This window comes from Carcharodon carcharias, chromosome 23 (assembly GCF_017639515.1).
Source record: "Carcharodon carcharias isolate sCarCar2 chromosome 23, sCarCar2.pri, whole genome shotgun sequence".
Classification (NCBI taxonomy): domain Eukaryota; kingdom Metazoa; phylum Chordata; class Chondrichthyes; order Lamniformes; family Lamnidae; genus Carcharodon; species Carcharodon carcharias.
This window is the reverse complement of record NC_054489.1, coordinates 10,277,111-10,291,251: the sequence shown is the minus strand read 5'-3', so window position 1 is coordinate 10,291,251 and position 14,141 is coordinate 10,277,111. Positions and strand designations below refer to the sequence as shown.

At 44.9% G+C, this 14,141-nt stretch overlaps 1 protein-coding gene across 1 annotated transcript in view; it reads left to right on the top strand.

Moving 5' to 3' along the window:
* LOC121269069 (voltage-dependent L-type calcium channel subunit beta-1-like) overlaps positions 1-6,686 on the top strand; it is a 68,345-nt gene extending 61,659 nt beyond the window's left edge. The window contains exon 14 of the mRNA XM_041173507.1: positions 6,097-6,686. Coding sequence (XP_041029441.1) covers positions 6,097-6,603 — 507 coding nt within the window. The 3' untranslated portion in view covers positions 6,604-6,686. The remainder of the gene's footprint in view (positions 1-6,096) is intronic.
* The last annotated feature ends 7,455 nt before the right edge of the window (positions 6,687-14,141 follow it).

Genomic DNA, 14,141 nt, shown 5'->3' with positions numbered 1-14,141 from the left:
CCCAGAAACATGATAGGGTCCCCCTTGTCCTCACTTATCACCCCACCAGCCTCCGCATTCAAAGGATCATCCTCCGCCATTTCCGCCAACTCCAGCATGATGCCACTACCAAACACATCTTCCCTTCACCCCCCTTATCGGCATTCCGTAGGGATCGCTCCCTCCGGGACACCCTGGTCCACTCCTCCATCACCCCCTACTCCTCAACCCCCTCCTATGGCACAACCCCTTGCCCACGCAAAAGATGCAACACCTGCCCCTTCACTTCCTCTCTCCTCACCGTCCAAGGACCCAAACACTCCTTTCAAGTGAAGCAGCATTTCACTTGCATTTCCCCCAACTTAGTCTACTGCATTCGTTGCTCCCAATGTGGTCTCCTCTACATTGGAGAGACCAAACGTAAACTGGGCGACCGCTTTTCAGAACACCTGCGGTCTGTCCGCAAGAATGACCCAAACCTCCCTGTCGCTTGCCATTTTAACACTCCACCCTGCTCTCTTGCCCACATGTCTGTCCTTGGCTTGCTGCATTGTTCCAGTGAAGCCCAACGCAAACTGGAGGAACAACACCTCATCTTCCGACTAGGGACTTTACAGCCTTCCGGACTGAATATTGAATTCAACAACTTTAGGTCGTGAGTCCCCTCCCCCATCCCCACCCCCTTTCTGTTTCCCCCTTCTTTTTTTTTTCCCAATAAATTATAAAGATTTTCCTTTTCCCACCTATTTCCATTATATAAAATAAAAAAAAAAAATTAAAAAAAAAAAAAACCCACTAGAGCTATACCTTGAGTGCCCTACCATCCATTCTTAATTAGCACATTCGTTTAGATAATATCACCAACTTTAACTTTAACACCTATGTGTTCTATTGTAGTATTGTTGTTGACATCTTTTGATGATCTGCTTCTATCACTGCTTGTTTGTCGCTACAACCACACCAACCCCCTCCACCTCTCTGTCTCTCTATCTCTCCGCCCCCCACACACACACCTTAAACCAGCTTATATTTCAGCTCTTTCCTGGACTCGAACTCAAGTTCTGTCGAAGGGTCATGAGGACTCGAAACGTCAACTCTTTTCTTCTCCGCCGATGCTGCCAGACCTGCTGAGTTTTTCCAGGTAATTCTGTTTTTGTTTTGGGTGCCCAAGAGAAGTTGGGTGATCGACTGCCCCTCCCTGTTTGGTAATAGCAGCATCTATTCTGGCCTTTCTACCGGGTGAACCAAAGCCCATAGTAGGCACAGATGTAGCTTAAAGCCAGAATTTATATAGATAGCTTGCATGCCTTCTGTATTGTAGAGTGCAGGTTAGGTTTCTCTGCCTGTGCAAATCCATTTTGTAAGATTACAACCATTTTACTACAGCACAACAACAGGAACACACCCACCGGCTTGTTCAATGAGAAAATCAATAGCATTTTTACCAAAAGTTGATGCTTTCCTGGAAGTAAATGCACGGGTGAAAACGAGCCTGGGCATGGTGTTGAGATGAGATTTGGCACAGGCTGATTGAACATGAGTGGATATTGGTTTAGGGATCTCACCTCATTAGTTGGAGTGAGCTGCCTTCTGCTGGTCACATCTCCACAGGTGTTGGTGCAGGCTATGGGGAGCTTGGGGGGATGGGGTGGTGGAGATGGTCCTGACTCCTGTCTCTCTCCTTCTCCAACTGGCTTCACAGGAAATTGATCTTTTAAAAGAAAAACTACATTTTTAAGTTCATATTATCTAAAGGGTCTTGGATCAGTGCTTCAATTGACTAATTTTTAAAAGGGGTACTTCAACAGAGGTTAGGCTCCTAATTTACATATTCAAGGTGGCTAACACCTGCAAATGCCTAAAAGCTGAGGCCCCACGTCTTTGACAGTGGGACCAACACCTGCGCATATAGGGTGCAGGACATCCCATAGCTAAATTGATATGCTCCGTGCTATTTTATGCTCGAGAAACAGAACAGTTTTTGGTTAGGCACATTTACAGCGATCAGTTTTATGTGGGGCTGATCTGACTAGAGATTTGTTACATGGAGTCTGTCAAGTTAGCATCTTGAATTTCTCCAGGGGTTTGCTGACAAGATGCTAAGCAGAACCCCACGGAGAAGCAGTGTTAAACACAAGTGTTTCTTCGGGGGCCCAGACATGGGTGCAGCTTTGGATCAGAAGAACCCCAAGAGAATTCACAATCACGTTGTCTACTCCTCTTAGACGCAAATTCCTCCGTCCAAATTATCTACGTCGAATATACAGCACAGAAAGAGGCCATTCGGCCCAGCTGGTCTATGCCAGAGTTTATGCTGCACACGAGCTTCCTCCCACCTCTTGTCATCTAACCCAAGTAGGGTTATCGGGGGTGGGCAGGAATGTGGAGTTGAGATTAAAATTAGATCAGCCACGATGTTATTGTATGGCGGTGCAGGCTCGAGGGGCTGTGGCCTACTCCTTCTCCTACTTCCTATGTTCATAACCCCATCGACATTGCATTCTATTCCTTTCTCTTTCATGTACTTGTTTCCCCTGAAAATTTATCAATGTTAATCGCTGTGATAGCATCATCTGATCATTCAGTTTTTTAAGCTGTCAAAATGCCACTTTTGCTGTGTTGTTTCTGTTGCTTAAGTCAAATTATGCAATAATTCCAATTTCTTTTTGTAAAGGAAAAAGTGCTTGTAGTTATCGGGCGTCGCTGTAAAAACAAAGGAGCATTGGGTTACTCAGGGGGCTCACAGGATTTGGTTTTTATAATGTCCCTTCATATTTTCCTGTCAAGACCAGCCCCTGGTAACTTTATTAATCAGGTAGTGAGCTGGTTATGAGTTGTATGAAACTCCTCTGCACAAAATTCTGGATCAAAATCCTGGAACTCCCTCCCTAGCAGCACTGTGGGTATACCTGAATCAAAGGGACTTTTTATTAATTTATGGGATGTGGGCATCACTGGCTAGGCCAGCATTTATTGCCCTTCCCTAAACGTCCTTGTTCAGAGGGCATTTAAGAGTCAACCACATTGCTGTGGATCTGGAGTCACATGTAGGCCGGACCAGGTAAGGAAGGACAGCAGATTCCCTTCCTTAAAGGACCTTAGTGAAACTAAACTAAGGTTTAGTTTCACTAACTTAGTGAAACCAGATGGGTTTTTACAACAATTGACAATGGTTTCATGGTCATCATTAGACTTTTAATTCCAAATTTTTATTGAATTCAAATACCACCATCGGCTGTGGCAGAATTTGGACCCCCCAGTCCCCAGGGCATTACTCCAGGTCTCTGAATTATTAGCCCAATGACAATACCACTATGCCATCACCTCACCTTGCATTTCAAGAGGTGGCAGCCATTGGAGTTGGCCAAGAAATGCTGGCCTAGCTGATGATGCCCACATCCTGTGAAGGAATAGAGAAAACCTATTTCACACTCAATGTGATGGCTACATTATAATGCCACCTGAAGGAATTTTACATTATCTCATACACTGGTGCACTACCAAAGGAAACCAAACTTCCTACTCACAGAATTGAGACCCAGTAACCTCAAAAACAGTAATGACGGTACAAAAGAAAAAAGAACATGTACAGATGTTCTAATAAAATTTAACTCCAACCATCCCTGTGGATGTAGGAACAGAGGCAGCTGGTTAAAATAAAATTGAGCATGTCAGAGGGATTCACATACACACTCCACACAGTGGGGGAATACAAACTGCCTGCAGCCCTGTGCCCATATGCAGGTGCATTTACAATTCTGTCGCAGCTAATTCTTTACAAATGTTTACAACATTAACAGTCAGTTTTTGAGTATTTGTCTCGTGGCTCACTGCTATGTTGCCTGTGTGTGTCCTTAAGTTCCAATTAGTTTAGTTGGGACAAAAGTAAAATCGAAAGGAGGAAAAAGGACGTAAAAGGGGGCAATTTTAACCTGACCCTGATGTCGGGGAGACTGATGGGATTGGGTGCAACGCTGCTTTTACGGCCTGTCTGAATTCACTCTCCATTGATGTCAAGCCAGTGCCCCATGTGTGAGTTAGGTTAAAGTAACAACCACCCCCACCCCCACCCCCCCCCCCCCCCCACCCCCCACCCCCACCCACCCCCCACCTTAGATTCAGTAATGCTGCTGTGTGTTCAGTAGAACACAAGAAAAGTTGAGGACAAGGGCAAACTATTCGGTCTGAGGGAGCTCTTTGCCTTTGTGGCCTAGAAAAACATGGAGAAGTAGATCGATGCCTCACCATGAACCTGGACAAACCCTGTTACTGTCTATAGCATTGGGGAGCAAATAACAAAGAGAAAATGCCAGAGCCATGCAGCCTGAAGGGGAATGACAGCTTAACACTCCAGTTAACAGAAGTTGTCACAGTTGCCGGTGAGTCCAACTAGTTCCTAATTGACAGAGCTGCTGTGAATTCAAAGCATTTTCCGATTTTTGCTTCCAATTTTCAGCAATTGCGGGACCCTCCCTTGTTCTTTTAGCCCATAAAGGGTTGGCTGTGTTCAGAAAGTTGAAAGTAACAGATGAAAATGGGTGTATATTCCTCTTGGTCCTGAGTGTAAAGCGAGTGATAGTGAATCTGCAGCCTGTTTTACGGTCCACCTGATTTTATTTTTTCATTAACTTCACTGGATTCAAAGATTAACCAAAGTTTAGAACAGGTTTATGATTCACAATCACCTGCTTCTGATTACGGTCCAGGACTAATTTACACCTCATAAAACTTGGAGCTTTGAATGTTCTTGGTTGTTAGATACCGTGAAGTGAACATTGTATTTTAGTGCTAACTTAATAATTCAGACACACGCTTTCAGACTTTAGTTTTTTCATTTCTTTTTACCTGATTTTTATAGTGGTGAGCCTTGGCTGGCCCTTGCAGGTGTAATGTCTGCTGTTTAAAAGTCAAAGCAAATTTCAAGCAAGCTGATGAAAGGTCGCAGCCAGCGTCCAAATAACGCTGGCTCGGATGGAGTGGCTGAGCTGTTCAGCTGCAAAGGTCTTGGACATAGTTCCTGGTCAGTTGCCCTCAGCATTACAAGTGCTACAGTTCAGGTGCAGGCAATGGAATTAGATATCAGTCGCTGCATATAATCCTTGGCCAATCTGACATTATCCATTTTGTACCAGTCCCCAGGACCAGTTTCTATCCCTTGTTCCTCTTCCAAGGTCATAGGATTACGTAGGATATACACCTCACAAACAGGCCATTCAGCCCAACCAGTCCATGCAGTCCTCTCCATCATCTTTCTTCACCTAAATCTACCAATGTGACCCTATATTCCCTTCTCCCTCTAATTTCCCTATTGATACTATTCGCTTCAACCACTCCCGGTGGTAGCAAGTTCCACATTCTCACCACTTTTTGTGTGAAGAAGTTCCTCCTGAATTCCCTGTTGGATCTCTCGGTGACTACCTTATATCGATGGCCTCTCATGCTTTTCCCCACAAAAGGAAACATTCTCTCTGTATCCGCTTGATCAAAATGCTTCATAACTTTCAAGACCGCTTGAGGTCACCCCTCGGCCTTCTGTTTTAAAGAGAAACGAGACCCAGGCTGTCAATCCTTTCCTGATCTGTAAACCCACAGATTTCTGGTATCACCCTTGTAAATATTCTCTGCATCCTCCCCAGTGTATCTATAAACGTTTTGGAATAGTGCGGCCAGAATTGCACAGAATGTCCTAGGTGTGATCTAACCAAGAGCTTTCAGACTCTTTCAACCCTCAGTAATTTGGTCCAAGAACCTGCAGAGGGCACCAGAAATGAGAACGTGCTCCTCTTTAAGTTGTTTTATTTTAATGAAAAGGCGATGTTATTTCTGGATTAGCCTAATTGGAACTTAATTCATAAAAGTTTTAACCGTCAGAGTTTATGTTGACGTTGCTAAAACAAAGCTGCTTTTCTTAACATGTTATTGAGCTCTATACTTAACTAGTTAAAAGAGAGAGATTGTTTTCGTTTCCATGTTGCTGTTGATCTCCATTATTAATCTGCTGTAAGAGACTGTGCTGGTTGTTTATTGTTAACTTATACTTGTTTTCCACCCACCCCGCACCACCACCCCCCCCCCCACCCCCATTCTCTCTCTGCATGGTGTGCTGCTACTAACTAGGGTCCCTACTTAGTGCATGGAGAGCAAACCAATGACTGTTCGGCACCCGATCGGACAGGCTTGCATGACTATCGGAATGATTCTGCCAAACAGTCCTACCATCGCTTGCCATCCTCCACGCCTCAGTACAGCCATCACCCGAGGGCCATGTCCCGGGGTCTCTCCCGCCAGGACACCTTTGACTTGGAGACGCAGGGCAGTCGGGACTCAGCCTACACCGAGCCGGGGGACTCCTGCATGGAAATGGACCCTTACGAGGATCAGGAGCCCCCCGAGGAGCCACATGGCACTGGCGGCCGCTGGTGCAGCATCACACGGCAGCAGGTCCAGCGGCAGGAGTCCTGGGAGGAGGAGGAGGAGGAGGAGGAGCAGGAGCAGGACAACCACAACAGACAGCAGAGGAGCCGGCTGAAAGCCAGAGAACGCTACCGACAAAACAGCGACGAGGTCTTATCCAGGAAACAGAGCGACATCGAGGAGTGGAACCGCGATGTGTACATTTGCTAAAGTGAAGCTTACATTTCTGCTCGGGATTGTCTCCTTCTCTTTGGAGAATTTTGTTATCTTGTGCTGCCCGCCAGTTCTGTTTCACTGAAATATTTGTCCAACTCGAGGAAGAGTTCATATTGTTTGAAGAATTTGGAGCATCCGTCTTTCCAAACCATCTAGATAAGCACGCCACTCCTGGACCTCTCTGTTTGATGTGATGTTAATCGGCAGTTATTGATTTGAACCTGGTCCTTCTGCATGGGAGAGGGGGATTTGAATACAATGCCACGTCTCCCCTCTCTCCCTATTATTCATAGTGCCTCAGTACTGGGTCTGCGAGGGTTTTTAGTATCCGGACCAGATACGGTGCATTGTTAACCCTTTAAAGGACAAACACGCTTGAATCACTGCATTACTGTACACACCCCTTTTTGCAACAAGTTCACCTGCCAGTGGATCGGTGGCCATCACTACACCTGGATTTAGATAACTTAAACAGGAAAGCCAATCGAACAGCCAAAACCAAGGATCTCATTGTCTGACTGGAGGTTTTATAGATCTGTCAGGTTGGCCGTTGCTGGGTGTATAATGTTTCCCTATTAAAAAAAAAACACGCAAGAATGCATGATGGAAGCATGATGGAAACTTTTAAAGTGGCTCACATGAAGACCACTGTCCTCGGAGAATGTCCTTTCACCGACTAATCCTTGTTTACATGAATTTACAAATCAAGGGTAGCCTTGGAGGGAGGAAAGTGGAGGGATGTTTTTATGTCTTCTACACTGCTCTCTTTTAACCCCTTCTCTCTACCTTTAATGGATGATCAGTAGCAGCTATTTATTAAACCGCCTTTCATGATAGAAAAGCCCCTCCCCCTCCCCCTCTAATGATTTCCCAAGTAATTTCCGATAAGGAAAAGTTGGGTGAAGGATTAACCAGACATGTGAAGCTAGAAGTGGTACTTGTTATACTGTTGTTAAAGGGAGTATCATGTGGCATCTGTTCCTCCCTCCACACCAGTGCAGACTGTTTCTTTCATTTAAACACTGACTCTTCTGATTGGGAATACTGCTGGGTTTTATATTCAGACTGTATGTACATGCACACACTGCTGGGTCTGTTATACAGTGTTGGTCAGCCAATTGTTTACAATCAAGAGCTTGAATTTGCAAAAGACACTGGCTCTCTTACCACATTGGGGAAGGGGAGTCACAGCTAACACTGGGATATTATGGACATTATTCTCCCATGGCCAAGACACGGATTGGGAAAGAGAGAGGGGCAGTGACTCGCTTCAGAGGGCCTTAGCTGGTCACTGTCCTTTCAATATGGTTAACGTCTGCCATTCTGGGAAGGTGGGGCATTAGCCTTGGTTAGCCTGGGGGGTGGGGGGAGGGTTTTGAAGGGTAACTTATGCCAAAATGTAAACACACATAGAATAATAAATACTTGCAATTGATTTAAAAGGCAGTGATGTAATCGAAGGGTTCAGATGATGCCCTAAAGTGGGAGAGACTGAAGCACTAAGGGGGTTGGGGGGGAGGGGGGGCGTGGTTGGAACACCAGCCTTTTACCTTTGGGACTTTGGAGTTGAATCCAACCCTGGTTCGTGCTACAACAATGTCCCTTTCCTGCTGGCTGAAGGGACCCAAAGAAAAAGTGTTCGGAGCAACTTCCACCAATTCATTGCAGCCAGGAGCTCACAATTCAAAGCTACCTATGATTTGGCACCAATAGATGCTAAATTGCTCTCTTCACTGATAAACCACAGAAAAATAGCCTCTAAAATGGAATTAAAATGGACACTGCTACAGTAGGGGGTGATTATTTGGTGATTTGGGATGAAGATAGATTTGTTGTGCCAGATCATAAGGAACTTTACTCTGGGTCAAAGCTATGATATGACTGACTGGTCCTGTATCGTGAGGAACCAGATGCCAAAAATGGAAATATTAAATAGTTATCAAAAAAACAAATTAACATACAATACAATGGAATGCATAAAACTCATAAAAATCACTAGCCAGACCCTACGATTAAATCATTGCCTTTGAAAATCACTCCCTGCTATTGTTTATAATGATATACTGTTTGAATTTTCTGTGGGAGGATTTATTTTGTTGCTGGTCAGTTTGTGTGCTGGCAGTGCACTCCTCATCCTTAATGTCTGACAAAACGTAGACCAGAGGATTGATGACGATCATTGCTGCAGGGCTTATGAATAGCTACCTGCAGCCGATTTCTGAAAAATTCTATGTCCAGTATATATTATAAATAAATGTTCAAATGTAAATTTTAATAAGAAATGTTGTACTATATTTATTGGTGCTATTTCACACCGTACTCTACCTCCAAAAAAACTGTTGATTAAGTTGTAGTTTTTATTACTTTTATCGAGTACTTTTATCCACGTGCCCGCCGATCACAGAAAGCCTCCAGCTCACCGGTGGACACCACATTCTCCCTTTCCAGGGCCACCCGGCCATGAATGTTGCTGCGGAGCAGGAGCAGACAGCTGGGCCTAATGGCCCCCTCTGTAGGCCGCTGCCTGGACCGGTTAATGGCAGTCCCTTTTTAGGCTCTTTTTGAGAAGCGAAAGTCAATATAAATGAAATTAAAAACCAATAAATCAGAGGGGCTGACAGCTCCTGGTGGGGCACTGTGGCTAAAACAAGATGTGAAAGGAAACTTACAAAACTAAACCAAAATGTCATTTCCAGGGGTGATGATGCACCCCAGCCCTGTGGTGCCCAGTACTGGGGTGGCACATGGCAGTGGAGGTGGGTACTGCTGTAGTCTCCAGGGCCACGAGCATAGCCACGGCAGAGGGGCAGACAGCTGGATCTAATGGCCCCCTCTATAGGCCACTGCCTGGATCTGTTAATGGAATTCCCTTTTTAGATGTGCTCAAGATACTTAATTAATACTCTCTACCTGTTTATCCTTAACTTTGATGATACAATTGACATAACAATAACAATATGTGTCCTCCAGTGTGGTACTGAGCCATCCAGACCAAATAAATCCCAAGCTTGTTCTTGATCTGCACCTAGTTGATCTCAACTGGGAGAGTTACATTGCTGTTATTGGCCTCAGCATCATCAAGTTACAGCGGAGAAGATCAACCAGGGACATTGCTTCTGAACCTGTGTGTGACCTTTGCATTTCCAAGGTCAAATAGCTTACTACTGCTGTCTAGATTTGTGCATTAAGAATGAGTCTTGGCTGGTGGCTGAGATACCGGGGTACACTGCAAACTAACCAGTTGAGAGGAGGAAAATATTGGAGGTGAGAAAACTTGACTAGGTTGTAGTTTTTATTATTTTTATCCAGAATAGATGGGATCATTGGCATCCGATAACCATCAGAACCCATAACCCACCCATCAAAAAATTGCAAAGTACTTAGGAGGGAAAAAATCTTGGTTTTATTTTGAACTTGTTTTGCAACTCACCTGATTTTTATTTTCAATTGAGAGAGATGTACAATGGGTTTGCACACTTGCTTTCATCTGGTTCACTATATTCGACAAAATTAAGGCCCTATTCCAAGGAACTCCGCAGGTCTTTGCTGAACTAGCTAATCTGATCCAGTTAAGCCGCTACAGTAAGGCTTGGTAACGCTGAGTTTAGGGACATGTGAACTCAGCCCAGCTCCCTACTAACAAGTGTGCACACACAGGCCCTGAAGAGTAACAAGATTGATCAAAGTCTCCCAGCTTGTATAGCCTGCCAACGCTAGACCAATAGATGAGACGCGTATGACAAGACTTTCCAGCGCTCATTAACCTTGCAACCCAATATAGATTGGCACTATGGACAGAGGGTGAAGAGATAATTGTAGTGATGTTCTTTTTCACCACCCCCCCCAACCCGCGCCTCCACTCATCCCTTCCCTCAACCCAACAGTGAGCGGAATGACAATATAAAAAAAGCTAGATAGAGAAATGTATCTGGAATAGCCAGCAGTTAGGACTCAAGTGGAAATTAGTATGTACACAAAATTAGGATCTGCTTTTGAGTTCCTCCCTTCCCTTTAACACAGACTGAGGTTAGCAAAGTGACATTCACATCAAGTCATCTTGGAGCTTCTTTCTGTTCTCTGCATCCTGTTGATCAACAGTCAGGAAATCTGGTTACAGAGCAGAGAGAAGTCCATTGAACTGTAGATACTAATCTCAATCCCTTACTATTAAGAATGAAATTACTTCAAACTGGCTTCAACAAAGGAAATTTTTAAAGAAAGGGATCTTAGAGGATGCATACCTACAGGGCCAATCAAGTGCTTGGTAGAGTTTATTACTCATTTCTACGATGGTAAATTGTCACAAAACCATTATTACAACAATTATATCACCATATTACTGTACGGAGTGTTAAAACTATTAAATAAATACACTGCTCTTCTTTCCTCTCCCAAGCACCTGCTCAATTGCAGCATCCATTTAACTATGTTTTGAATAAAAGGGAAGGAGTGATAGAGTGTGAGGGAGTAGAGGTGGATGAGACTGTGATGTCTGATTCAGAGCCTGCTCGGTGTTTGCTAATGCTCAAATGGATCTTTTCTCCTCTTTGTTACCCACTTCCAATGAGCTGAATATCACATGTGCTACCATTTTGTATTTTGTCCCCTCTGTCCTCTCTTACTCTTGCTTCTCCTGTTTCTCTATTTTCTCTGTCCTCCTCTTCCCCCTCCACCCCCTCCCCCAAACTCTCTTCTGTCCCCTCTCCCCTCCTGTCCTCTTCCTTCTCTCCCCTTTGACCCAGGGCCCGGTGGCTTAACAGCCTCAGGGCTGAGATTAAACTGCACATGGAACCTGATTCCCTGAGAGCAACACAACTAACAGATCTCAGAAGAAAAAAGTCCTTGACTGTGTTGCTGCTTCAGAATGTGCAAATATTTACCCTGATGGTCCATTTACTGTGGCATTGAGATATGTAGCGTAATCCTTCTGAGTTTGAGTTACCATGATGGCATAGTGGGTACTGTCCACAGTAATACTGAGCCACTCAAACATATACACCAGGAAGGTGCAAATAAAATCCCCAGTCTCTGATAAAACAACTGACCTCAACCAATTAAGTGACCTCCATGCACAGGTAAAACCACCTCTAAAGATTTGAGGAGGATAACTCCAATGTTCAGACCACAGGCAGAAAATTAGTTATTCCAAAAAATTATGTGTGGGGTGCAGAATTATCTCATCAACTTTCTCCTCCTTAGGAAGGGGGATGAGACCTCAATGAATCATCCCTTAGCCTCCAATGCTCCAGTGAAAAATTCTAAATTTAGGCACGTAGGACCAGGAGGAGGGCATTCTATCTTTGAGGTATTCAATTAGATTGTGACTGAACTGTACCTTAACTCCCATCTTCCTGCTTTAGTTTTGTAACCCTTAAAACCTATGCCTAACAAAAATCTATCAATCTCAGTTTTGAAATTTTTGATTGATCCCCCTCCCCCTCCTCTTCTCCCCCTCTGCCCTAACCTCAACAGCTTTTTTGGGGGGCCGGAGAGTTTCAGATTTCCATGACCCTTTGTGTGAAGAGGTGCTTCCTGACACCACCCCTGAACAGCCTAGCTCTAAGTTTAAGATTATGCCCCCTTGTTCTGGACTCCCTCACTGGAGGCCTCTCTTCGTAACTGTACCTGTAATTCCTCATCCCTGCTCAACTGTTATTGGGCTACAATTTAGAAGGATCACAAAGCTACCATTGAGAACATCTATGACACACAATGGCAGCGAATGGAATGGCTAATGGCTGCGGCACTAATGCATATCGGGAGTGAATGTGCTTATAATTGGACACTATGGGTTTATTTTTAAAAACAAAAAAACTGCGGATGCTGGAAATCCAAAACAAAAACAGAATTACCTGGAAAAACTCAGCAGGTCTGGCAGCATCGGCGGAGAAGAAAAGAGTTGACGTTTCGAGTCCTCATGACCCTTCGACAGAACTTGAGTTCGAGTCCAAGAAAGAGTTGAAATATAAGCTGGTTTAAGGTGTGTGTGGTGGGTGGGGGGGGGGGGCGGAGAGAGAGAGAGAAGTCTCCACTTCTCTCTCTCTCTCTCTCCGCCCCCCCACACACCTTAAACCAGCTTATATTTCAACTCTTTCTTGGACTCGAACTCAAGTTCTGTCGAAGGGTCATGAGGACTCGAAACGTCAACTCTTTTCTTCTCCGCCGATGCTGCCAGACCTGCTGAGTTTTTCCAGGTAATTCTGTTTTTGTTTTGGGTTTATTTTTGTCTGTTTTGTTCAAATCCGCATGTTCTCGAAAAACCAAATGGGTTGGTGGCATACCTAAGGAATCAAAGCCACGTGGTGAAGAATTTCTCTAGGCACTTTCTTGATGGTCGGTTTATTCACAGAATACAGCATTACATATCTCTACTTACCTCCCAACCCAGAGTTCCAGCAGTCCCTTTTTTTACTCTTTTGGGCATATCAATAATACAAACTAATTAACTCATTAAACAAATTTACAAATCAGTGGCCCCTTAAAGAGGCACTGTAACAAAAACAAAACTTTAATTTAAACTTACCAAATTAAATTAAAATAATATTTTGGGAACTGATGATGCACTCCAGTCCCTATGGCACCCACTGATCAGGGAAGGTCTCAAGTACACCAGCGGACACTGCATGCTCCCTCTCCAAGAATGCCTGAGCATGGATGTAACAACAGAAGAGAGGCAGACAGTTGGTTGAATGACCCCTCCTCAACAGCCTGTTGCCTGGACCTGTTTATGGCCCCCTTGGCCAGTCCCAAGACCAATACCGATCTGCCTGCCCCTCTCTGCATCGGGTGACCAAAGATCAGGAGCCTGGGGTTGAAGTGCAAACAAAAGTTGAGGAGCAGTACATCAATCAAGTAGTCAAAAAGAGTCTGCGACCTCACACAACATACGTTAACATGAAACACAGACGTCTCAAGGCCATGGGATTTTTGACACCCACCTCAGAGGGCAGATGGGGCCTCAGTTTAACATATTAACAGAAAGACAGCCTTTCCAACAGTGCGGCACTTCCTCAGTACTGCACAAGAGTGTCAGTCTTGATTTTTGTTCTCAAATCATGGGGCTGCAATTTATGTGCCCCCACTGGGCATGTTTACGGTAGTGCGGGAGGGGCACAGAAAATAGCTAATTGATCCTGATAATATACTGCCCATGCCATAAAACATTTGGCCTGGGCAGTCAGGCGGGAGCGGGCAGGAAGGGAGGGGGAGTTCGATCTTCGGGAGCTGTCCTTTGTGGATCGGGGGCAGCCCGCCTAAGATAGAACCCACCCCCCTTTCTCCCTACCCTGCTGCTTTAAAATCACCACCCCCATTGCCCCCCCTTATCAAATTAAATTAAAATAATATTCCCGGGGTTAATGCTGCTCTCCAGTCCCTGTGGTGCCCACCGATCACAGAAAGCCTCCAGCTCACTGGTGGACACCACATGCTCCCTCTCCAGGGCCACCCAGCCATGAATGTTGCTGCGGAGCAGGAGCAGACACCTGGGCCTAATGGCCCCCTCTGTAGGCCGCTGCCTAGACCGGTTAATG